This window comes from Notechis scutatus, chromosome 4, assembly GCF_049901735.1.
Source record: "Notechis scutatus isolate UNSWTSFEM ecotype Mainland chromosome 4, rNotScu1.2, whole genome shotgun sequence".
Lineage (NCBI taxonomy): Eukaryota > Metazoa > Chordata > Lepidosauria > Squamata > Elapidae > Notechis > Notechis scutatus.
Genome location: NC_142012.1, coordinates 83,643,647 through 83,668,611, shown reverse-complemented (window position 1 = coordinate 83,668,611; position 24,965 = coordinate 83,643,647). Strand labels below are relative to the sequence as shown.

The 24,965-nt window shown below is 47.2% G+C and overlaps 2 protein-coding genes and 1 long non-coding RNA gene across 6 annotated transcripts in view; all 3 read right to left on the bottom strand.

The window, feature by feature from the left end:
* The window catches only part of CDHR1 (cadherin related family member 1), a 34,127-nt gene extending 33,540 nt beyond the window's left edge, over positions 1-587 (bottom strand). For 2 of the 3 annotated variants that reach the window (XM_026672735.2, XM_087963964.1), the window contains exon 1: positions 324-587. In XM_026672735.2, coding sequence (XP_026528520.1) covers positions 324-384 — 61 coding nt within the window. In that variant the 5' untranslated portion in view covers positions 385-587. Of the gene's footprint in view, positions 1-35; positions 109-323 lie in introns of those variants that run through there. The other variant, XM_087963963.1, reaches the window with a different exon arrangement.
* A 5,248-nt stretch (positions 588-5,835) lies between these two features.
* On the bottom strand, positions 5,836-10,385 carry LOC148130807 (uncharacterized). Its single transcript, XR_015749330.1, has 3 exons — positions 9,662-10,385; positions 8,897-8,959; positions 5,836-5,974 (listed from the first exon to the last, which is right to left on the bottom strand). It is a non-coding gene; the product is annotated as an uncharacterized LOC148130807 (long non-coding RNA).
* A 901-nt stretch (positions 10,386-11,286) lies between these two features.
* Positions 11,287-22,913, bottom strand: GHITM (growth hormone inducible transmembrane protein). Of its 2 annotated transcripts, none has more exons than XM_026672736.2 (9): positions 22,734-22,913; positions 17,285-17,449; positions 16,753-16,852; positions 16,217-16,328; positions 14,626-14,767; positions 14,309-14,417; positions 13,363-13,551; positions 12,617-12,794; positions 11,287-12,225 (listed from the first exon to the last, which is right to left on the bottom strand). In XM_026672736.2, exons 1-9 carry the CDS (start codon positions 22,827-22,829, stop codon positions 12,141-12,143), a joined length of 1,176 nt encoding a protein of 391 aa, XP_026528521.2. In that variant the 5' UTR covers positions 22,830-22,913; the 3' UTR covers positions 11,287-12,140. The 2 variants fall into 2 exon arrangements, with proteins under 2 accessions (XP_026528521.2, XP_087820095.1); XM_087963969.1 differs by having other exon boundaries at positions 22,605-22,767.
* Positions 22,914-24,965: the final 2,052 nt, after the last annotated feature.

The following is a 24,965-nucleotide window of genomic DNA, read 5'->3' as shown; positions in this document are numbered from 1 at the left end:
CTTACTCCCAAATCTTTAAGAAAACAATTACTTACTTGCTGCAAGAGAACAGCAGAGCCCAAAGGAGGGGAAAGAAAGAGAGGAAAACCCATTAGATACCATTCCATCCTTATTTTTTTTTTTTTTTAAAAAAATAGCCCATTTCAGGTTGCAAATACCTCAACAGCCGAAAGGAAGAAAAGAAAAGAAGGGAATGAGCAAGATCGCCTTGCTGTTTATGCCATTCTTGAGTTGAAAGTCGCCATTAGCAGGAAGACCTCCGAATCTTAAACCTTTGCCCTGATTGCAACCTGCGTAGTTTGGAAAGATTTGGCTCTACTTACCCAGGCAAACGTGCACCAGGTTGAGAAATAAGGAGGTTGGCAAACGGCGTTCTCGCTTCATCCCCCCCCCCCCCAAAGAGAGGATCAGTTTCTTCTTAATTTGGGGAAAGGGGGGGCCGTTGTGGAGAAATACCCTCCCAGGTCCCTGCTCGAAACCTTCTTCAGAAGTTGAGGGGATGAGGAATCTGGCAGAGCGGCAGGAATAGTTGCTAAGAGGTTAAGAGGATGACCCGACTTAGTTTTGGAGGCATCGAAAGGCGTTCCTGCCTCCCACTTAATTAGTCCAATTATTCTGCCAGCAATGGGAGATTTGTTTGCAAGCATTCAGCATCTTTCCACCTTGCAACAGGGTCTGCTTAGCAGCATGCTTGCAATTGTCCAAAGAAACACCTCCAGATCCCAAAGGCAAGTTGGATTATCCTTAATTTATCTTTTTTTCCCCCCTGGTGCTCTCGTTTTACTTATTCCCAACGCCGCCCACACCCCTTCTAAATAAATAAATAAAATGTTAACAACTCCCAAGGTGTTCTGCGTTTCCCCCCTCCTTGCTAAGGAGTCATTTCTCAGGATTAAATGAATTTCATCTTGATATTCTTGAATTAGCAGCCGTACCTAACATTTTGTTTTCCAGGATCAGGAAATTAATGCATCGAATGTGGAATAAAGGCACTCAATCCAGGACTGATCAAGAGGCTTAGTTTTTAGAATTATTTTGTTAATAAGGAGATCCTTTTTTAAACTTTAATCCTTCGTAGAAAAGACAACAAAGCGTTCAATTAGCACAGAGAGCTGTAAGGACATACCACAAATCCAAATTCATTTCTTCAATGATGATTTAAACAAGGCTCGTATTCCTAATTTCATTTTTGGCTTTCTATTGTTTTTTTAAAAAAAGAAATGGAATCAGTCATGATTGAGATAAACCCATTTTTTAAATTCATCAAGTCATGAAGTCAACTTATTCTGGAATTTATAGTTTGGAGAGAAAACATCTTCACAGATGGCTAAATCAATTTTATTTTTCCTATTTCACCACAAAATCTTACTGAATTAGGGGAACCCCAGGTAAACAGGGCAGTCTAAACTGTCTTTTTATTTTGAAAATATAATCGACAAACTATTAATCTAAATACACATTTAACAGAAATCATCACAAAGATTCTTACATAAATCTACTTTTTTATCAAAGGCTTTCTGGAATGTTCTTGGCCCTAAGATAAATATTTTTAGTGGATGGAAGTCACACACGAGACATCGGTGACCTCAGCACCAGCCTCCAGTTGATAACCCTATTAGGGGAATAATTCTAATGGTCTGTGGTCCTGTCACCAGGAAGTATGGTTTGTGTGAAGAAAACATTGTGCAGTCACGAAAAGTCAATCCATCAGCTGCAGTCGCTTTAGAGGCGAAATGCTCTGGCCCATACACTTCCCTAAATTCTCCACAGCTCAGTAACAAATCAAGACAAAAAGTGACATTTCAAGGAAATTGAGATAGAAAAAAATGCACATTTGAGGAGGAAACGTGTTCAAAATGCAGGCTCTAGAAGAAATTGAATGTGAAAGTAAATGTGAATGTAGATGCTATTTTTACAATAATAACAACAATAATAATACTGATACAGAAATGAGTTGGAAAGGATGTCGATTGTGGGAGTTGAAGTCCACACGTCTTAAAGTTGTCACGATTGAGAAATGTTGATCTAGAGGCAAGTGAGGAAGAAGAGGAGAACAACACAGTCCTCCATCAGCCATTGTTGAAGGACGGGTCTAAAATCATGACAGAAAACAAGAATTGCAGAGCAGACGTTGCCCCTTAGCCCACTGTTCCACCTCTATTTCCTTATGCATTTACGGTAATATTGTCAGGGGCAAAAGATTAGTGTTCCTGTTTTTATTTATTTATTTAAGTACCCCTTCTGGCTTGGAGTGGATAAGAACCTTCCGTGATGCCTGCTAATCCTTCTCAGAAGCCCAGCGCCATCTGTCCACTTCGCCAAAGTGTAAATAGAGGAATTAGGTCGTCCTGAGCCAATAGGAACCACTGAGTGACCAGAGGCAGACAGCTGGACTTTGGGGTGGCACGAGATTGAGACAGAATCGAGAGGGGCCGGGTGGGCCCAGGGCAGGGGAAGGGGGAGGTTGTTAGAAAGCAGTGTTGACGGTTGCATTTAGTCGCGGAAAGAGATGCTGAGGCATTAAAGCCCCTCATTAACCCTGTTCTTCCTAGAAGGTTCACTCGGAACACCTCACTTTATTATGTTGACTCAGAGATGCAAATTGGACCAGCCCTTAACAGAATAAGGAAGTTGGAAGGGACCCTGGAGGCCTTCTAGTCCAAACCTTTGCTCATGTTTAGAGACTCCCTACCCCTTCAGAGACAGGTGGTTGCCCAACCTCTTCTTAAAAATCTCCAGTGTTGGAGCACCTACAACTTGTAGAGGCAAGTCGTTCCACTGATTCATTGTTCTCAGCGTCAGTAAATTTCTCTCTTATAGTTCCGGGTTGCTTTTCCCCTTGATGAGTTTCCATCCGGTGCTTCTTGTCTTGCCTTCTTGTCTTTCCTCTTCTTTGTGGCAGCCCCTCAACTATTGGAACACTGACCCCCTTTTTTTCATTAAACTAGACCTATCCAATTCCAAAGTCCCAAAGCACTCCCCCACACCCCTCCCTTCCCCTCCCCCTCCTCCCATCAGGTCAGAAAACAAGAGTGGGCTTAAAACGGTGAAGGATCCAAACCAGAAACTTCCAGAGAAAAAGACTAATACAGAAGGTTGAATCTTTTCTTCCAATTATGTACTTCTGTACTTGTGATCACTCTGAGGAATTCTGGAAGAAAGAAAATTCCACTCAAAAAGGATGCAACGACCTGAAGTGCTATTGCTTTTAACACTTGTCAAAACTCAGAGTTCACCCTTTTTTATATAATTTTATTTAAAAATCCTGGTGAGGACCTACAAAAAGATAGAAAATGAGAAAGCATGATGTAAGGTGGCACTAAGACACTTAAATCTCTGAAGGACTATGGCTTAGTGTCAAATATAGTTGATTACTCAGGAAAACTCTTGTACAATAGTTATGTCCATTTTTTTAGTATATAAAAAGATTATGTAGCTGGTAATATTTCTCTGTGCATGTAGGTGTTTCAGTTGGAAATTTTATAGAATATATATAACCTCTCTCTCTCTCTCACCTATCTATCATCTATCTCTGTATCTTTCTATCATCTCTCTCTCCCTCCGTACGTACCATCTATCTATATTCTAGGATATATATGTGTCCTAGAAAATTTCCAACTGAAATATATGTGTGTGTGTGTGTGTGTGTGTGTGTATGTGTCTGAGGTTCTCGCGGGTATTTGTATGTGGATCTTTGGTTATTCGGGTTTTCTCCTGCGTAAGATTGGAAGTATCTAGGCAACGTTTCGATGAAGTCTCATTCATCATCTTCAGGCTTGTGTCTTCAGCTCTGTGACACAAGAGCTGAAGAAGCTCTTGTGACACACTCTGAGAAGCACAGAGTTGAAGACACAAGCCTGAAGATGATGAATGAGACTTCATCAAAAGCTTGCCTAGATACTTCCAATCTTACGTGGGAGAAAACCCGAATAACCAAAGATCGATCGATCTATCTATCTATCTATCTATCTATCTATCTATCTATCTATCTATCTATACACATACACATACACATACACATATACATATACATACACACACACACACACACACACACACACACACACACACATATATATATATATATATATATATATATATATATATATATATATATATATATATATATATATATATATATATATATATATGGTATTCAGCTTTGTTCAGGTGTTTTCCACATCATTATAGTTGTGCTTTAAAGTTGTAGCACGTTGGCAGAATCTCATCTGCCATCATCAGGCTTCTGTATTGTGTTCATCTGTGAGTCAGACTTTTACAGTTGTTTCAGTAAAAGTATGACTCACAGACGAATACAATACAGAAGCCTGATGATGGCAGATGAGATTCTGCCGAAACATTGCTACAACTTTAAAAGCACAACTATAATGACATGGGAAAATACCCGAACAAAGCTGAATACCATACATGTAAGTACCCGCGAAAACTTAAGAAAACACACACACACACATACATACATACAAATATTTGTTTTCGTAGATTTTCACGGGTACAGGTATGTAGGTCTAGGTGCGTTTGTGAGTGTAGGCTTCCAGATAATTGATAGTCTGGTGGAGTCATCTCTTCTATTCATGCTTTCAGGTCTTTTTTCCACCTCTATGGCTTCTCTGATAATTCTGTGGCTGGGGTTTTCTATAGCGGCTAGGGTTTTGGTGCCATTGAAGTTGATGCTATGACCTGTGGCTTTCATGTGTTGGACTAGTGAGGAAGTGTGTTCCAGCTTTTTTATTGCATTTTTGTGTTCATCTAGGTGGGTACTTATTCTTCTATTGGTCTGTCCAATGTATGTGGCAGGGCATGATGCACAGGGGACTTCATATATGCCTTGGTTTTCCAGGTCAATTTTATCTTTGGGGTTTCTTAGGATGGCTGCTATTTTTCTGTCTGTTTTGAAAGCAGTCTTGATGTGATGCCTGTGTAGTATCTTACTGATTTTGTCTGTAGTACCTCTTATGTAGGGCAGGACAGCTGTTCCATAGGTCTGTTCATCTTCAATGGCACCAAATCTTCAATGGCACCAAAACCCTAGCCAACCCTAGGTTGATACAGCCTTCCATTCTTCCAAGGTTGGTAAAATGAGGCCCCAGATTGTTGGGGGCGATAGGCTGAGTCTCTAAACCACTTAGAGAGGGCTGGAAAGCACTGTGAAGTGGTATATAAGTCTAAGTGCTATTGCTATATGCACACTAACACATACACACATATTATGCAAGAAATGTGCAAATTAACATTATGAGAGCAGATAGAATTTGGCTGGTCCTAAATTGGGAATCTTTTATGGTGCTGTTGTCTGCTTTGAACTTTGAATGTCTTTCTGCCAATGATTCTTAGCCCACTTTAAACTTCCACTGCTGCTCCCAGGAGCCCCTATCAAAATGTGTGTGGGGTGTGTGTGTGGAAGGGTTAAGGGGTCTTTCCCAGCATACACGGCAGGGCTGATCCTGAGAAAGGGGAGCTGGGCTCAAGGCTTCCAAGTTAAAGAAGAGTCAGGTAGCTCAGCTTGGAGTCAGAGATGCGCCAGATAGTTCTCAACTTACAACCGTTCATTTAGCGACCATTCAAAGTTATGACGGGGCTGAAACAAGTAACCTATGATCAGTATCTGATCACGTATCTGATGACGATGGTCACATCAACCCAGGGCTCCCATGGTCCATGTCTGTTGGCTTGGCAACCGGGTTCTATTTCGGAGGATTGCAGCCTCCCTCTCTGGAAACCGTTTTTCCCAAACTGACACCTTTCAGGAAGGAACAAACTCTTGATGGAAGCCAAAAATCACAACAGACCAGAATAACAACAACAACAACAAGAGGCTCATTTGCAGCTGATACTGTGTATTTGTCTAAGCCTTCCCTTCACACCCGAGGCAGCGGTCCAGGAACAAAAACACGATTGGACAATATCCCTTCCTTAGGAGGTTTACAGAAACATTTCTTGTGTTTTCCAACAATCTCTGTAAGACAAAATGGGGGAAAAAGAGAGAATAGGCTGAATTGAAATAATGTCACATGCATAAATATCTACCTTTTAATAGATTTCAAGAATCATATTAAAAATCTACCTACCTACCTACCTACCTACCCTGCATACACACACACACACACACATACATATTTGTTTTCATAGATTTTCACGGGTACAGGTATGCAGGTCTTGGCGTGTTCGGATCTTTTCCCATGTAAGGTTGAGAGTACCTTGCCAACGTTTCGACGAGGTCCCACTCGCCATCTTCAGGCTGGTGCTTTCGGCTTTGTGCTTGTGTGAGCAAAGTGTGATTGGAGCTCTCCCTATAAATACTGGTGGGGAGGTTGGCTGTTGTCATTTCTTGATTGGTTGATGGAGTTGATGTTTGCAGATCGGCTGGCTTTTTCATAAGAACATGTGTGGCTGAGGTATTGGCTGTGTGTCTATCAGCCTCCTGTGTTGTAATGACCTGGGTAGTGGGCTGTGTGATGACCTTCTGAGTTCTATTGTTTTGACATCCTGGGTCTTGCGCTGTAATCTCCTGGGTTGTTGGCTGTGTTGTAACATCCTGAGGTTTTGTGGTATAACCTCCTAAGTTCCGTGATGTCATAGTGGGTAGCTGTGATGTGACGTTCCGGGTTTTGATTTGGCTCTGAGTTTTAGGCCTGGCTATGTGTTCATGGCATGCGTCAGTTTGTTTGGTTTGGGGGTCGGGGTGTGTGGCAGCTAGTGATGCAGCCGTGGCCTGGTTTCTGGACAGTGGTTGCCTTTCATCTATGGGGTGGGTTTGGGTTTGAGTCTGGTGAGGGAGATTGGTGGTGGCATCATGTGTTGTTTTGTCATGTCATTAAACAAGAGGAAAACCTTCTACACACCAATTCCACCCGCTCTTTCTACAATTTTGTAAACAACAAACTAAAAGACTCAACGTCCATCCCACCCCTGAAAGGACCTAATGGTAAAGACTTCAACGACGACACTATTAAAGCCAACCTCTTTAACACATTCTTTGGTTCAGTATTTGTAAACAGCAATGGATCATGCCCAGTATTTTCTAGTCGCACCACAGACAACTACCATGATCTAATACATATCGATTTTACAGAAGACAATGTTGTAAAAACACTACTCAATCTAAAACCATCTCTATCTATTAGACCAGACAGAATATGTGCCTACTTCTTAAAAAAGCTATCCACTGCCATAGCCAAACCTCTAAGCATAATCTTTGAAAAATCTATCAGGACCAGCTCCTTGCCAAACCTATGGTCACTAGCCATGGTCATCTCCATCTTCAAAAAGGGAAGACCCCAGCCTAGTTGAAAATTACAGACCAATCTCTTTATGCTGAGTCACCTGTAAAATCATAGAATCAATTATTAACCAATCCATTATCCTCCACTTAGAGACAAACAACCTACTCTCTAATAAACAATTTGGTTTCAGAAAAAACTATCCTGTAATCTGCAACTCTTACACTGGAGAAACATATGGACTACACAACTCGATCAGGCCAAAACAATAGACGCAATCTACATAAACCCTAACCCTACATAGACTTCTGTAAAGCCTTTGATTCAGTGGTACATGACAAACTACTCCTAAAAATGAAAATATGTTATCTCTGGATACCTGCATAACTAGATAGAAACATTCTTGTCAAACAGACAACAAATGGCCAAAATTGGGAGCGTCCTATCAAATTCTGTACCTGTCAACAGTGGTGTCCCCCAAGGCAGTGTTCTAGCATCAACTCTCTTCATACTCTACATAAATGACCTCTGTGATCATATCAAGAGCAACTGAGTTCTCTTCGCTGAAGATGTAAAGCTATTCAACACCACAGGCAACACTGCTACCCTTCAAAAAGATCTTGACTATGTATCAGAATGGTCAAACAGATGGCAACTTCAAATCTCAAGAAATAAATGCTCTGTCTTACATATTGGCGAAAAAATCAGAAAACAAAATACAAGCTGAATAGTCAAGACCTTGCTGATGATCCAAACTCTGTAAAGGATCTTGGAGTACTCATCTTTAATGATCTAAGTGCTAGAGCCCACTGTAACTAAATAGCCCAAAAGGCATTAAGAGTTGTTAACCTAATCTTACGTAGCTTTTTCTCTGGTAATATCACACTTTTAACTAGAGAATACAAAACATTTGCTAGACCAATACTTGAATACAGCTCATCAGTCTGGAATCCACATTACGTATCTGATATTAACAGTTGAGAAAGTCCAGAAATATTTCACAAGAAGAGTTCTCCACTCCTCTACTCATTGCAGAATACCTTATGCCACCAGACTTGAAACTCTAGACCTAGAAAATCTAGAACTACGCTGCCTCCAGTCCGATCTAAATATAGTATATAAAATCATACATTGCAATGTCCTACCTGCAAATGAATACTTCAGCTTCAACCATAACAACACAAAAGCACACAATAGATACAAACTCAAGGTTAATCGCACCAAACTTGATTGCAGGAAATACCACTTCAGCAACAGAGTGGTCAATGTCTGGAATACTCTACCTGACTCTGTGGTTTCTTCCCCAAACCCCAAAAACTTTAACCTTAGACTGTCTACTATTGACCTCACCCCCTTCCTAAGAGGCCTGTAGAGGGCGTGCATAAGCGCACCAACATGCCTACCGTCCCTGTCTTATTGTTTCTTTTATTTTTCTTATATGTATCCATGTATTCATAACTATGTTTTTACGTATACCTCTTATCTTGTAAGCAATTGACAAACCAAATAAAATAAAAAATAATGATTTGGGAGGGGGAGGTAGTGAGGTCACCTGGGGTCCAAAGCAGTTATTTCAAAAAATACTCAAAGCATTCAAAGGTCTAACCCAAGGAGATTTATCTCCATTTATGCTGGTTAAAAACGGACAGCAAACCTACTTCTGTCCATCGCAGGCATGTGTTTCTTCATTTTGCACAAGCATTTTCTTCTCATTCTTGATCCTATGGAATAACAATAATGATGATAATAATAGAATGCAGTAAAGGAGGAAGAGGAGGAGGGGGAGGAGGGACAAAGGAGAAACGAGGAGGATGTGTTTCACTTAACAATCATCTCGTTTTGCAACTGAAGTCCCAGTCCCAATTGTGGTTATAAGTGAAGGACTGCCTGTATGTGAATTTTCCCTTGCTTGATATTGCCAGCCACAATTAAAACTCAGAACTTTGATACCCATTAATGCCCATTGTATTTGCTTTAAAAATGTTGCTTCAATATTGTGCTCCAAGGGTTTTCTAATACATCGAAGTTGCAACAAAAGATATGTTAATTCAAAGTGCAATGTAAAACATTTAACAGCTCCAACAGTACAATCAGTGGTGGTGGTAGGGCAGAGAACTGGTTGTTAAACTATTTGAATCCCACCACTGAGTAGCATCAATTACAAATAGAAATTAATCTCTAGCTGTGTACAACTAACACAGTCGTGTGCAAGTGAAATCCGGAGTTTTGAAAACCATTTTTCTAACAATGTTGAAGCATTTCCCCCCCCAAAATGTTGAGTCCATAATTTGTGAAGTTACGTCGTTCCCATTCGGCCAACGATTGGCACCAGCATGCCAAATGAATCCAATTCACTTCTCAATTCGGCTTGCCCGTTCTTTGGAAAATCAAAGGAAGGAAACGTGGTGGAGCCGACCGCTTACCTGCACCATCAGCTGAGAAAGTCCCAAGGCAAAGAATCAGGATGAGCAGCAAGGCAAAAGCCTTCCAGATCCTCATGGTTTCAGCTGATGTGGCAACTCCTTTCTCCCGCAGAGGAAACCGGAGGCGTTTTAACCCCAGGCTTTGCTCTATGTGCCATGTATGGTGTGTAAAACCTCGCTGGACTGCAATCTCTTTTTATATGGGGGTTAGAACAGGGAAAGGGCCAACCTTTCCTCCTTCTACTCAGAGCTGGAGATGTGCCAAAAATGTCACCGCAAAGGGAACTTTGGAGCTGAGAGACTCTGCTTCAGGGACGCACAAAGTTATAAAGTTGACTTGGAAAAGAACTTACAGCCCTCGCCTGCAAACCCTTCGTGCAACACAAACTCTGCGATCCTGGGCTGCACTAAAAGAGGGAGGGAATCAGGATCACGTGAAGCACCGGCACCGCTTGACAAAGCCTGCGTCCAGTTTGGGTCACCACGAAAAGTTGCTGAGACTCTGGGAAGAGGGCAGAGAAGAGCAACCAAGAGGACAAGGGAGCCCGGCGTCCCTGAAAAACCATGTTACTAACTTAACGACTGCAGCGATTCACTTAACAAGGTCGTAAAATGAGGCAAAACCTCCATTAATGTCATACTTAGCAACAGACGTTTGGGCCTCAATTGTGGTCATAAGCCGAGGGCTACCTGTGCTGCAGTTTCTTCCATTCTTTTTAGGCTCTTTCTGCAAGACTCTTGAGTAAAGCGCCATCCCTCGGCTAAACAAATAATTCCCTCAACACTGTCCAGCTATTTACAAAGTCTGCACTAATCTTAATTAATCTTCTCATCACTCCTTATCGCCCCTCCTCCCACTTGTGACCGTATGACTGTAACTTTGTCACTTGTATCCTAACAATTTATATGGACTGTTTCCTAGTATGATTTGATTGCTTATTGTACCCTATGACTATTATTAAGTGCTGGACCTGATGATTCTTGATGAATGTATCTTTTCTTTTTATATACACTGAGAGCATTTGAACGAAGACAAATTCCTTGTGTGCCCAATCACACTTGGCCAATAAAAAGGATTGATTCTATTCTGGTCTGGTCTAAAGAATCGAGGCTGTGCTGGATCCACATACTATGTTCAATTGATAAGAGCCCTACTCACATTTCTGAACTCGGGCTTTGCTTTCTTAACTGTAAATTATTATTATTTTTTAGCAAGGCAGCAAAATGACACCCACCAGCCATTTTTTTTTGGGGGGGGGGGGGTATCAAAAGGGCCAACACAAAAAATTCTGTTTCCACAATAGATGGGAGGCTCCTTGTTAATTCCATTTATAGACTGCTCATTTTGTAAGCCAATTTAAGTCATTCTACACACACCACAAACGGCAGCAGAAATTTTATCTAAGACACAGTGAGACTATTGCACTCGGGTCTGGTTACAACTTGATCTCGCTATGGTCTATTTAGCTGTATTACATCCATCACTTAATCAGAGTATCAACAGGGCAATATTTTCTAAGTTGGTGGTATCCACTAACGTGGCCCTGTTGGTGGACCATTTTGGAAGCTGTGGATCTCAAAAGCAGCTTGTGCTGGAGTGCATCAAAGACAGCAAGACTCGCAAATGGTTGTGCAAGGACCTTTATTTAGTCAGACCTGATAGCATAGATTGACACTAGACATTACGGAATTGCTGTGAAAGAAATGAGAGTATTACAGAAGCCGGGAGCTTCACACCATATTGTATTTATTTTCTGCCTTGTAGATTTATGTACAATTGTTTTTCCCCAGCCTGTAATTCTGGCATCCAATAAAGAGTCCTGCTTAAGATTCTCTCACCAATCCCTACCCTGTGATCCAAAGGAAGGGCCAGCTGGAGGCTAGGATTTGGAGAGAAAATGTGGCTGGAGAGCCCATCCTGACTTTGGGGCAGAAAATGGCCCCAGACAGAAATAATTCTTTGCTCCTCTGCCACCATTCCCCGCTGCATCGAATTTCCACCCCGAGGCCTCTTCCAAAGCAAACCAGGTAGTAACTACGCTTGGGCAGCTCCCTGGTTTTCTGCTGAAATAATAACTTTTATCATTTTCTGAATCCACAGCTGAATTCAACCCTTGCTAAAGAGCATAAACGGACTTCCAGGCCTGGCAAAGTGGCAGAGAGTCCTCTTTGGAAAGGAGAAGCGGACTTAGCAAGTGCTAGAAGGATAGCTCTACCGACACAAACCTTCTTTTCCGTTTCAAAAACCTCTCCAACCCGAGCAAAGTGATTTGAGTGGTATATGTGCAAACTAGTTACCACTGGATACTGTACAAATTACAACTGGGAGCCTCTGGGCTGCGTGGACCAAGAGGAATTTCAAGACTGACTGCTTAGAATATCAAACTTCTACATGAAAGCTGCTTGGACGCAACGAACGTTTTATTCGAGTTTGGACTAAGCAGAGAAACTGACTGGCGACCCATCAGTGCAGCTGCCTCTACTTCTTCCTGCCGCCACCGCTGGCAAGCATGGTGGCCACTCGGATGAAGATGTTGAGGGTGTCCATATAAATGCCCATGCACCTGGAAGGGAGGAGACAAGAAGATTCCTTGGACAGAGTTCAGCCACCCAACATTTATTTGACTCTTAGGCCGTTGAAGTGTTCTGTATTCTTTCAACTAAAGCCAATCAATTAATCAATGGGAGTTCTGGCAGCTCCATCCCTGGAGGCTTTCAAGGAAGAGACCGGCCTGCCACTTGTCTGAAAATGGTAGAGGGCCTCCTGCTTGGGCAGGGGGTTGGACTAGAACTGGTCACCTGCCCCCAGAAGGTCTCAATGGTCCCTCCCTCCAAGACGGGGCAAGCAAGACGTCCAAGGGCCCGGGGGCTGCGTTTCTAGTGGGAATGAGGGTGGTGGTGACGAACAGCTTCAGCCCCACTGAGGGGGCTCCGCTCTTGAGCAGCGACACTTACGCGTTGATGGGGTCGTACTTCCTCACTCCGACCACCAGGTACGGCTGGCTCTCCGCCCGTCGGATCACCTGCTGGGTGTCGTGAAGCAGGAAGAGGCTGAAAAGCACCAGCCCCCCATAGATGGCCACGGAATACATGCCGGCGCCCAAGATGGAGGTTGGAGGCAGGAACATGGACCCTGGGGACACAGACAGGGACACAGTCAGAGGGGGAGGGGGCTCCTCCCGCCTTTCCAAACCCCCCCACCCTCTGCCAAGGGGTGGGGATTATATTCCAGGCGAGGGACTTCGGCAAGACCCCCGACCGATGCCCACAAGGGAGCCCCCTTTCTACGGCTTTCCTTGCCTGACTCTTGAATGGAGCCCTGCAGCTGTGAAGTGACGCAAGCTGGTCATTAAGTGAGCCTGGCTTCCCCACTGCCTCTGCTTGTCAGAAGGCCCCCAAGGGGGATTACAAGGACGTGCCGGGGCCCAAGCATCTCCACTCTGATCCCGGGACCCTGGGCATGGCTGCAGCGGCCGAGTGATGGAAGGGTCGCATCAGCGCCCCCCTTGCTGGCTCTGCTGGACTCCAGTGCGGACACATGGACAGTCCTTAAGTCACAAGGGCCTCGCTTGGCCAGGAAGGTTCTGGGCCCAACTGGGGCTGCAAGTCGAGGACCTCCTCTGCACTACGACCCCCCCCCCCCCGCGAGCCCAGCCACTTCTTGGCCTGTCCCTCCCCCCCAGGGGAGCTGGTCCACTTACCCACGGAGGAGACAAGCACCAGGCCCAGGCCCAGGCCCAGGGGGGCTCCCATGTTCAGGAACTTCTCACTTGGGGCACACATGGCCACGGCGGAGAGGCCCCCCACGATGCCGGCCGTGTACCAGGCAGCCCGGACGAGGAGGGGGCCGCCCAGGAGGGTCAGCGGAGCCACCACCGCCCCCATCACACCTGGACGAAAGGAGGGAGGCCGCAGGGAGGGGGGGGGAGGAGGAGGAGGGAAAAAAAGAAAGCAAGAAAAGAACAGAGTTAAGTGGAATAAAGGGCTTTTTTCTCTCTCTCTCCAAGAGGCAACCGGGCTTTCTTTCTTTTTCCTTTGAAGGCGTTTCGCTCCTCCTCCAAGAAGCTTCTTGGGTTCTGAGTGCATGGTGGGGAACTGAAGAAGCTTCTTGGAGGAGAAGTGAAATGCCTTCCAAGGAAATGAAAGAAAGCCCGGTGGCCTCTTGGAGAGAAAAAAGCCGTTTTGGGGACAACCGTGACCTGCAGGGCAGAGAAGGAAATGCCCCACGGGGCGCTGGGGACGTGTGGAACCCAACACCAACACTTGGCCCCCCTGTTTTAAACTGCCCCCCCTTTCACATTCTCTCCTACTGGGGGTCCTCCAACGTGCCACGGGGGCTTGCGGGAGAAGATGCTGAAGCGATGAGCCCAGCTGCCAATCGCCCCAGACAACCGGCTCTTCCCCAACTGCAGTTCAGGGGGCGGTTGTGCCTTTCCTTGAACACGGAAGGATGCCAGGGCTCCACCCATCTCCCCCCCCCCCCAAGGCTGCTGACCCAATGCCGGAAGTCCCTCCTTCAGCCAAAGTCTTGTTTTTAAAAAACCAGAGGGCAAAGCCCAGGAGGGCCCCTGCAGGGGTCCCCCCCCAAAAAAAAGGCATCGGGGGGCAGCGAGTGTCTTAAAGGAGGCCCCAGGGAGGCCAGAGTACCTGCGTGCAGCATCCAGGCCGCGTGTTTGGGGAAGGGGCTCTCTTCAAAGTCTATGGACCGGACCAGCATGCCAGCTCCGATCATCACGGCAAAGGTGGCTCCGATGGCCTGCAGAGGGAACAGGCCTCTCACTAAGGCCGCCAGGAGGCGCTTTGCCCAGCTCCGAGGGCGTCTCCTGCAGCAGGCGCTTTGGAAGGGATTGTCCCCTGGGGCTCCCCCCCCCCAACAAGCCTCCCCTGGCAGCCTCTGCACCTGCCACCCTTGGGGTGCCTCCCCCCCCGTGCCCAGGATGGGGGGAAGGGGGTGGAGGCCTTACCAGCCAGGAGCCCTTCATCATCAGCCCCATCAGGGCTGGGGTTCGGCTGACGGCCACAGCGGACAAGGCCGTCAGGCCCACGCTCCCGGCGAAGTACATGTAGGTGGAGCGGATGCGGTCCTTCACGTACTGGGGCCAAATCCTGGAGGGAAAAGCCGCAGGAAGCCCAGGGGAGTCAGGGAAGCCTTCCCTCCTCGGGCACCAGGGCCCGGCCCCTCTCCCCCAGGAGACACCCCCCCCCAGACGCTGCGACCCTCGCTCAGTGGGAAGCAGTTGCCGAGCGTCCGAATTTTGATCTGGGGACCTCTGCAGCGGCTTTGTGGGAAACGGTCAACCGCTGAAACTCCAAACGGTCACTAGATGAACCGTTGTAAGTCGAGGACCGTCTGCAGTCACAGGCTGGGACCCAAAGGGAAAGGGGGGGTTAGGGATCATGCCAGGGCCACGCAGCCCCTTCAGCCCAGAGCACCTGGGGATGCCCCTCCCCCCCCCGGGAGCCATTCGAGCAGCCCCCTCTTCCTTCAGGCCCTCGGAGGAGGCTGCCCTGGGCGGTGCCTGAAAGCCTGGAAAGACACAGCCAAGGGCCCAAATAGCCACAGGGGAGCCTGGCAAACAACCCGGGTTGTCTATCCCCAAGGCAAGGAGAGGCGCGCTCTGCACATGCCCCCGAGCATCCTGGCAGGCCTGTCTTTTGAAGCCAGTGCACAGGCCCTGGACCTGACTCCCAACTGCCCTCCGAGGGGGCGGAAGCCCTCCCCGCCCAGCGGAAAAGCTGCCGTAAGTTGTGCAGAATAAGTGAATTTTGGAATATTCCTACAAGCGAAAAGACAGACCCAGAAGATGCAAGGCATCTCTTCCGCCGCCCCTTCTCTGGCTCTCGCTCTTCCTGAGGTAAATCTGGGGCCAGGTCCATCTTTGGAGTAAGAATAAGGCGGCAACCCTGGCACCCATGAAGAGCCTTCCAGCCATAGGTCCACGGAGGTTCTCCGCCACCCAGGGGGCCTTTTCCGAAAGGCAGCCGGGCTTTCTTGGGAAGCTTCTTGCCTGTGAGAAGCCAAACCTTCCCCAGGGAAAACGGAGCCCGGATGCCTTCTGAAAAAGCCCCTTTGGGACTTCTGCTCATCGCCTGCTGAACCGAAGCAAACAAGGAAGCTCCAAGCAAGCCAGCATGCCAAGCGGGGCTCCCTTTATCAAGGTTTGTTTGCTTTTATTCTGCCAAAGTTTTCCCACTCAGCAAACTCCATTCTTGGCATAATGATCCAATCAATACGTAACTCTGTGGGGTGTCCCCCCCCACACAAAGTAATTTAGGTGGACCTTTAAAAATAGAGGATTGCTGGGGTCCGAATTACAAATCACCTTCCACTGCATTTCTCCAGCCTGTGCTCACAGCTACCCATACATTGACTTCTACTGCAACTGCTTTAATTGTGAGACAAACAGGCCACGTTTTGTCCCCCATGGACTCCTAGCTGGGATGGGGACCTATAACGGCAGCTATCAGGTCGCTAAACAGCTCCCTATCCGCCGAGGTTCCCGGTGGGCCCAGAGACGCCCCACCAGTGGCTCCTATTGGAAACAAACGGCTTACACGGCTTTTTCCAGGGCGCCGATTTCATTGGACATGCCCAGCCCATAATAACAGAGAGCGCCAAGACCGACAGCAGCTCCCCCAGCCACGATCCATCGTCCTGCCTGGTGAACTGAGACAAAAGAGAAGAGAGCAATGAGCCGGAAGGGGTTTCTCTCCTTGGGAAAAGGACGCCACCCAGGCGATTCCCCAAAGGGTTTCGCCCGGAGCCAATTGGACTGACGGTTTCTTGGGGAGGGGGCTTGGTGGGTGTTTTTTTTTTGCCTGAAAACCAACCTCTCCCCTCTCGGGCACACCTCATGAAAGGACCGTGGGCTCCTCCTCCTCCTCGGAAAAGAGGGATGCCCACACTAAGTACCTTCCCCTGCTTCAGCTCCGAATTCTGCCCAAGGCTAAGGCTGGACCTGCGATGGGGTTGCCCGTCTTTCAGCCAGAGCTCAGGACCGCCAGGGAGGGGAAACCCAGGACTCTCCTGGATCCGGCCTGCCCTGGTCCTGGCGGAGTCAAGGCCCACACATACACACAGGGGCACCTACTTTTAAAGGCCTTCTCCATGGAGGGTTCAAAGGCTGCTTCTTTCACTTCCTGACCCATTTTCCTTTGGCGTATCCCTGTCCGGACCCTGGAGGAATAGCCCTAGGAGTCAAAGCAAAGCAGTAAGGCATCATCAGCAATGAGAGAGAGAGAGAGACAGAGCGAGTGAGAGAGAGAGGGAGATGCCTCCTGGCCCTTGCAAGGAGAACCGGATCAGGCCAAGGATCCTTTTTCAAGGGCGATGCTCTGACTGGCCTGCCTGAGAAACTCCCCGGATTCTGGAGGAATCAGTACTAAACGCTGAAGGTGGCTGGGAGGCTTTGTAACTTGGCTGAGTGGGAGTTGGGTCACCAGCACCACCTTTTTCTGCTCCTCCCTTTGATTTGTACCCCTCCAGGGCAGAGTTCCTGGTTCTCTCCCAGGCCGACCCCACTTAGAGCTGCTTCGAGGTCAGCGGGGTTCCACTGAGGACTCCTGAATGAAAGCAAACCGGAGAACAGCGAAGGGAGGGTGAGAGTCTGCAGAGAGACGTACCTGGTAAGGCTGCCTGAGCCATTGCTTGGTCCGTAGGGAAGAGTTCCTCACGGTGGGTGAAATCCGAGCGACGGCAGAGCACAGGCTGCTGCTGGGAAGAGCCCGAAGACACACCAACCTTGCCGCCAGCATGGCTGTGGGAACCAAGTCAAGGGCAACAGCTGCCTGCAACCAGAACAACAGAGAAGAAGGTCATTACCACTGAGTTTGTGCCTTTGCCCAACCCAGAAAAGCAGGAGGGAACTCAGAACACCACAGTTTGGGTTGCAGGCAATCAGAACTGCCATAGGCAGTGGGAGGATGGGAAGCCAGGGGTGCCCAAGCTTGGCCACCTGGGAGTGAAGCCCGAGTCTTAGAAGTGCCCAAGGTCGGGCAGCCTTGCTTTATAGGCCTGGCTCGCTGGAGGATTCTGAGAGTTGAAGTCCACAAACTCTGGGATCCTCGACCCCGGAGGACCTCATGCCTGGCCCATAAACTTCCCCTGGAATACTGTTTTGCAGCTTCCTGCCCAAGGATTTCCTACTAATCTCCCATCCAATTATAAATCAAATGCAATCCGCCTTGGCTTTCCAAGGCTGCCCCAGGACGCCTAAAAGATGCCATCAGGCTGGTTCTTAGACTAGGAGATGCAGCACTGGGCCCTGTAAGTGGCTTAGCATCCTCTCACTTGAGAAGGAACCACCAGTCCCCAATATAGTTTTAGACAAAGTCCAGCTGGTGGGATATTCGCAGAACACGCATTTCCCATGAAACGGAGAAAACCAACAACCACTTATAGATGCCCCCATGCCTGCAATGGTGTTAGAACTGCAACAGTTTTAACAGAAAGAACAGAAACACGAATGCCTCTCACAGATATCGTTACACAGAGCCTTGTGGTAACTGAGATAAAAGGAACTTCATGTCAGAGAGAGGAGATAATTCCTGAACAAGAACGGCTGGCTGAATAGGCCATTTCAACAAGACATTCAGTAATAATTTGGTATTAAATCTAGAATACTGGGTGCTAGGCAAACTTGGAACATTTTTTCAGCTTCGGCTTTATGTAACTTACACCTGAGCAAGCATGGACGAGGCTACGTTATTAATCCATTTTGACAAAAGCGAGAGCCTCAAGAGACCCGGGAGCTCTTCCGTCTCAGGAAAGAGCAGAGTTTTCCCAGCCCTCTGCACTTTTTGAAACACAGAGGCGCAGCTGCCCAGGGAAGAAGGCGGCAAGAGGAGGCGAAGTATGTCACTGCATGGTCGTTATGTGGTTATCCATCCTTGACAGCAAACCGGCAAATGCTGAGTCAACACTGGGTGGTGATGTCACAAAGAGTGTAAGGCCTCCCTGTGTGGGCCTGCAGGCATGTGCCTGGCCTCTTCCCCTTACAACGGCAATGATGCCAAGAGGCAAGGCAACTCAGAGAGAAGGTCAGGGTGTTGCCCTTCTGATGGGGAACATCCCAGTTAAGTTTTTAAACAGACCCATCCGTGGTTCTTTAATAAACCACGGCTGCTTTGCTGCCTGGTTATTTGTTTGTTTAGCCTATCCAAAGTGATGCAATCACTGAAGTAAAACAGTAATAAAACCCACAGATATACAAACATGTTGTTTTAACCCTTTCATCATGTCCTACTCCCGATGACTTTATGGGCAGCTGCTCTCCATGTGACCCCGTCAATCAGAGCTTTTTCCAGTTGTTGGACGTTCAATCCTGTTATCAGATTTGATGTTATTGAGCCAGCATGTTCTTTGCTTGGCTCCTTCCTCTTCTTCCGCCAACTGTTCCTAGCCTCCCCACAGAGGTGCCGTTTTTTCCAAGAGGCGACTGGACTTCCTTTCGTTTTCTTTGAGGAGGTTCCGCTTCTCCTCCAAGAGGATTCTTCCGCTCTGACTGGAGCGTGGAGAACCGAAGAAGCTTCTTGGAGGAGAAGCGAAACGCCTCCAAAGAAAAGGAAGGAAGGCCAGTCGCCTCTCGAAAAGGCAACTTTGTCTTGGGGACTTCCGGTTTGAAGGGCTTCGGCGACAGACAGGAATCCTCGATCGTGCGCGGTTTCTGCCTGGGCTCGCCGCTGGAGCGCCCTGAGCCGGCTGGCTTCGGGGCTAAGCCACCCCGTAGAGGTGGTGAAGAAGGGGGAGACCGCCAGCAGGGTTGAGGAGAGCCGCATCTCTCCTCCTCAGCTGGCCATTACTCCCTTTCCTGAAGGCGGTAGGAGCGGTGGTCAGAAATGGCCACCTCAAAGAAGATCTCAATCGGAAAAGAACGTGCAGGAGGAAAATAAGAAGTGAAAGTTTTGGCTGACCGGGCTAAGTTCCCTGGAATTTAAATTTTACAAGAAATAACATCGCTCCCAAAGAACAGTCGGAAGCAGCGAAAGAAAGTGAAAAGGGAAAGGTTTGACTTTTTTTTCCTTCTCTTTCCTTCCTTATATTGACAATTAAGAATAAGAAATTGGAAAAATCCGCTTTGGCATCAATAGGCAATTAAGCTGAAAATATAACTAAATGCCAAAGGGACAATAAAGATTTCTGGACATTAAAAACTTTTTCTTCTATAAGCAGGAAGGGAGAGAAAAAGAATAAGGGCAGGATCTGGAAGAGGGAGGAGACTGCCTGGACTTTAAAAGAATGTAAAGTAAAATTTCAATAAGACTTCTAAAAGATATTTTAACTGAAACTTTGCAACTAAATAGTAACCCCAGGAAGAGAAAGTGGAAAAAAAAGGAACAGCAAAAAGAAACAGCTTGTGTGTATTTGGATTACTTGGTGACTTTTGGATTTTTGGCTATTATATTTGAATGACTAAAATCAATTGGGTGGTTGTTTAAAAATTTCTACAATGGCACCATTGTAGTGCCATTTCAATTCTGGATGAATTGAAAATGGAACTTAAAAAGTACAAAAAAGATGCACAAGAAGGGAAGGGTTCCTTTGGCTTCGTTTTTCAATTTCTAGAAATGGAGATTTGGAACTATGAGAAACAACAAGAAAAGACTGCAAAACAAGACTGGGACAAAGAAGAAGCCATCTTTAATGAACAAGTAACTCTATGTGGGGAAGAAAAAGGAAAGGGGGGAAAGAGGATGGAGAATTTAAGACTTAAAAAAACAGAAAAGAAAAATAATTTGAAAAATAAGTATAATACTGGAAAGCAACAGAAAAGGGGAATACATAAGAGGGAAATAGAGGTAGAGAGACAAAGGGGTAAAAAGGGGAGAGAGAAGAAGAGAGAGAAGAAGGAAAGGAAGTTACAAAGTTCCGGAGCAAGATATAAAGTCCTGTTTCTTTATATATCCTATTTAGATATAATGGGTGAAAATCTAATTGAAAGGGGGATTCTGTAAAGGTACATGAGATTGTGTTGTTATATTTGACATAGAAATAACTTTAGAAATTGGAAACAACATATGATTAGAATGAGGGATAGAATGGTTAGTGTAATTTAGTGAAATGTTTGTGAATAAAGTAAATGAAATAAAATAAATGAGAAAATTGAATTAGGAAGGAATGGGAACACTTTAGTCAATGTTTTATAAAATATAAGTGAAGGGGGGGAATTGAATATGGAAAGTTTACAATTGCTCCCATAGAAGTATATTTAATTGAAAAGTAACGTGAAAATGTTAAGACTGCAAAGAATATTGATAGAATTGAATTGGAATGGAATGTTGTTTTAATTATATATATTTATAATTTTTTTCTTTTTTTAAGAATACAGTGTGTAGTTTAAGAATGTACCAAGCAGAATCCGAATGGAAGTTATGTATTATATTGAATGTTATAACTTTAGGGGAAAGATATAAAGGCGTCATACTCCAATCAGTAACTATAGGAGAAATTTTGTTTTTGTGAAAATTCAAATAAAATTTACCAAAAAATAGGCAACTTTGTCTCAACCCTGACCTGGAGGTCTGAGAATCTCCAGAGCCACTTCTTAGTGTTCCCAGCCTCCCCCAATGCATTTACACACAGGGCAGGGCCACAGGGAACCGGGCGTGGTCTTACGCGCTGAGCTTCTGGTGACGGGCCTGGCTTCCTACGACTTAACGTCTCTTGTGCCAGGGGCTCTGGCTGCCCAGGAAATGTACCCCAGGGGCCCCCAACCTCCGGGCCACGGCCTGTTCAACACTAAGTTGCAGGAGATGTGCAGGAGTGCCTGTGAGGTTGCACTGGTGCAAGGGAAGGGCGTGAGCCGAGCTTCACACAAGCGCTCTCGGCTCCCACGGCTTCCCCCTCCGCTTGTGTGCCCCGCACCATTCGCCTGAGCGCCCATGAAGGCAGCTGGGGTCACCTCTCCAAGGCCTCCCACTCATGCCAGGCCAAGCTGGCCATGCCCGCTCCTTTCGTGGGCCAGCAGCCCATTTCAAAGGCGCCAATTCTTCTTTCGTGTCCAACTCCTTCGCATCCGTCCGTCAGAACAGGGAAGGCAACTGCTCCGGCTAGCCTGCTTTTCCTTTTGATCCCTATATGGCTCAGAGAGATAAGCTGAAATAAAGCTTCAGCTCACACCCGGATGTGAAGTGTGTGGACAGCACAACAGACAGAAGAGGAATTAGGGGCGAACCTGGGATGCAACCACCGTTAACGGGGCGCAGCAGAGCCGCCATAGGACAGAGGCCGAGAGTCGTCCCCCCCAGAGGCATAGCTGTGCAGGAGGAAGAGCCTCTTTTCACAGTAAAACATTAGTTTAAAAGGGTCCCCGATTCAGAGAACCAACCGGTCAGCACTGCCCAAACGGGGGTCCCTGCGCCACTTTCGGCCGCCCACCATCCCCACAGTCTTCATTGAGGCCGTTTAGTGAGTTGCCAGCCAAAGCAGCAAAGGACCAGCTGAGCTTCATTGCACAGAAAATCATTTAAAAGGAAAAAAAGTTTTGTTTGGAGCATAAAGCGCCCCCCACCCCCACCCCACCCCGGCTGATCCAAAGACTTCCGGAAGATCTCCTGATGGCCCCCCATCCATCCAGTTAGCCAAACCTTCCACGTGCCCAAGAGGGGGGGGGAGTACAAAAACGCCCCTAAGCTGCAGAGGCGGCCTTTGGAAGCCCGTGGGCAAAATAGCCCGGCACGGACCCTGGGAGGCCATCTATCCCACCCCACGGTGGTGCCCGCCCGGCTCTTTCCAGGAGCTCCTGGACCATCCACGGGGGGGTTGGTTGCTGCCCAGGGGTCTTTTTTTTCGGGGGAGGGTGGGGAAGGGCACCGCTGCCTGTTTCCCTAGGCGCAGCGTTAGAAGCCGGGAAGCGCCTGGGCTCCAGAGGGAAACTGAGGCGGGTGGGGAGGCAGCCGCCACCGCCGCCGCCATGTCTGCCCCCCCCACCGGGACCCCTCTCACCCACAACAGCCCTGCCAGGTAGGCCCGCCGCCATCCCTCTCTCCCATTGACCGGCGGGGCGGAGAGGAGGAGCCCCGGAGACCTCCCAAGGCCGGGGAAACGCTGGCCTCGCCGCTACCCCCGACTCACCTCCCGATGCCTGTCCTTCTCCCGATGCCGCAGCGGCCTTCCCGGAAGTGATGGCCTGGTCAGGGGGAGGGACGTCCGCCCTTCCCGCCCCGCCATTGGTTCGCCCGTCTCACGTGGAGTGCGTGCCCCTTCCGCCCCGGGTGGGTAAGCGAGGCGTCTGCGGCCATCTTGAGGAAGGGCAAAAGGACGCTACTTCCGACGACGTTCGCCAAATGGCCGCCGCCGGGCGGAAGTTTTGGGGAGACTTCCACTCCTTGGGAAAAAGGAAAGGGGAGAGAGAGAGAGAGAGAGAGAGAGAGGGGGGGGGGGGGGTGGGTCACATGTTGGAAGTGGGCATGGCCGCAGTCCGTTGGGATTCCTTCTGCGGCTGAGACACGGTCGCAAATCGGTCTACTGGGCAGCCGACCCCCTGCTGGAGAGGAGTGCGCCTGATGGGCTGCGAACGAGAGAGTCCGAAAAAGGAGCTTTAATTAAGAGCAATTAATTGCATGAGTGTAATTAATGCCTGGATTGAATTAGGCTGGCCAGACGCGGAGTTGCCAACATGGCCTCGGCCACTAGATGGCAGTCAAACGCCAGGCAAGGTGGCCAGAAGCCCGGATTTTTTATTATTTTATTACGATGATTTTAATGACCTCAAAATCCAGCCCCAAAACCCTGCAAAGACCTGGCGATGCAAAGAGATTCTGCGGCTGTGGGTGTGTGTCAGCCGTGGACACAAGGAAGTTTATGCTTATACTTATTTATTTTTATTCTTATTTCTATTGTAAGCTTTTGACAAAATAAATAAATAAAATAAATAAATAAGTCTCAGACCAGCCAGCCGTAGCCTAGAAATCCAGTTGGTCCTGTCTGCTCCTGGCCCTGCGTGCATCTGATTCATTGAGGGCCGGCCTAAAGTTGCCTTGGCTCAGAAGGACCAGAGGCAGGCAGGTCTTGTCTCCGGATATATTTATTGATTGGTCAAATTTGTACAGCTCACAAAGTTACGTCTCTGCCCCTCACCAAGCAAGTGACTCTGGGCGGCATTCATAAATTAGTAAGCTAGCTAACAAATTAGCTAATCAATCCCTAAAACAAACCTCATTATCCAAAGGATGCATGCCGGAAGGCATTCCGTTCCTTAGTTTTGTTTTGGTGGGGGCTCATCCAAGAGAAGCTTCTTTCAGGGGTTGCATTGCTAAAACACGCTGACGAGAAATGATCGTGCAAAACAACCTATTTCACAAAAGTCGCCTTTTTCAACTGCGTCTGTGTGATGGATGACTTTGACCCAAAGTTACTCCACATTCAAATCATCTTATGTTGGACCTTGACGTTAAACGAAGTCAATTCTATTGTGTTGCTCTAGAAATGCAAGGTTTTATTTTCTAATAAATGGTGACCAAGACCGAAAACTTCAAGAAAGGCGGCCTTTTGGGACTCTGAACAATGCATTCGATGGAATCTTTTCTGCATCTGCTCCAATTCAATGATGCAGTCTCAACATCTTATCTCAATATCCTAATATCCCCTTCTGGGAGAGAATGTGCTGTCCATTTGAAACCACCATTCTGCCTTGTAAATATCCTTTGGATTCTTTTACACACTGGAAGGGAAGTTTAAACTCTGCAGACTGGTCCAAAGTATGTTGAAGACGCCATTTATAGTTGAAAGCCGCCTCGTATCCAAGGCCCAAAATCTCCAGTGGTTCTCCTTTATGCACAAATAGATTCATCTTCTGGAGAAGGTGCTGTGCCAGAGCTAGTGATGTGTGTTTCAGATGCCATCAGTTCTGCATTGGGAGCCTCAACATATAAGAGCCTGCGAGGAGCACAGCTGTACAGAATGGCCACCCCACTTGAGGGTTTATCTCTCGGAGGCTGAATTTGTATCTGCACATTGTATTCCTCCCACCTGTTGGCAGCCCTGTGCGCTTATCAGTAGCCTTTTTTTTAATCATTCAGGAATTTCATTAACACAGTAAAAATCCCCTCTGTGGTTCCAGCCTCAATGGAAATATTCCCAAGAAAAGTTGCTCCAAGTTTGCACAACCCAAACAACGGTGGAGGCTTGTTTCTCTGCTGTTCAATCAGTTCAGGTAGTCCTCGACTTACGACCACAATTGAGCCCAAACATTTTCTTGCCAAAATTCGTTCAGTGAATTTTGTCCCATTTTACAACCTTTCCTGCCACAGTTGTTAAGCGAATCACTGCAATTGTTAATTGAATCTGGCTTCCCCTTGTCAGCAG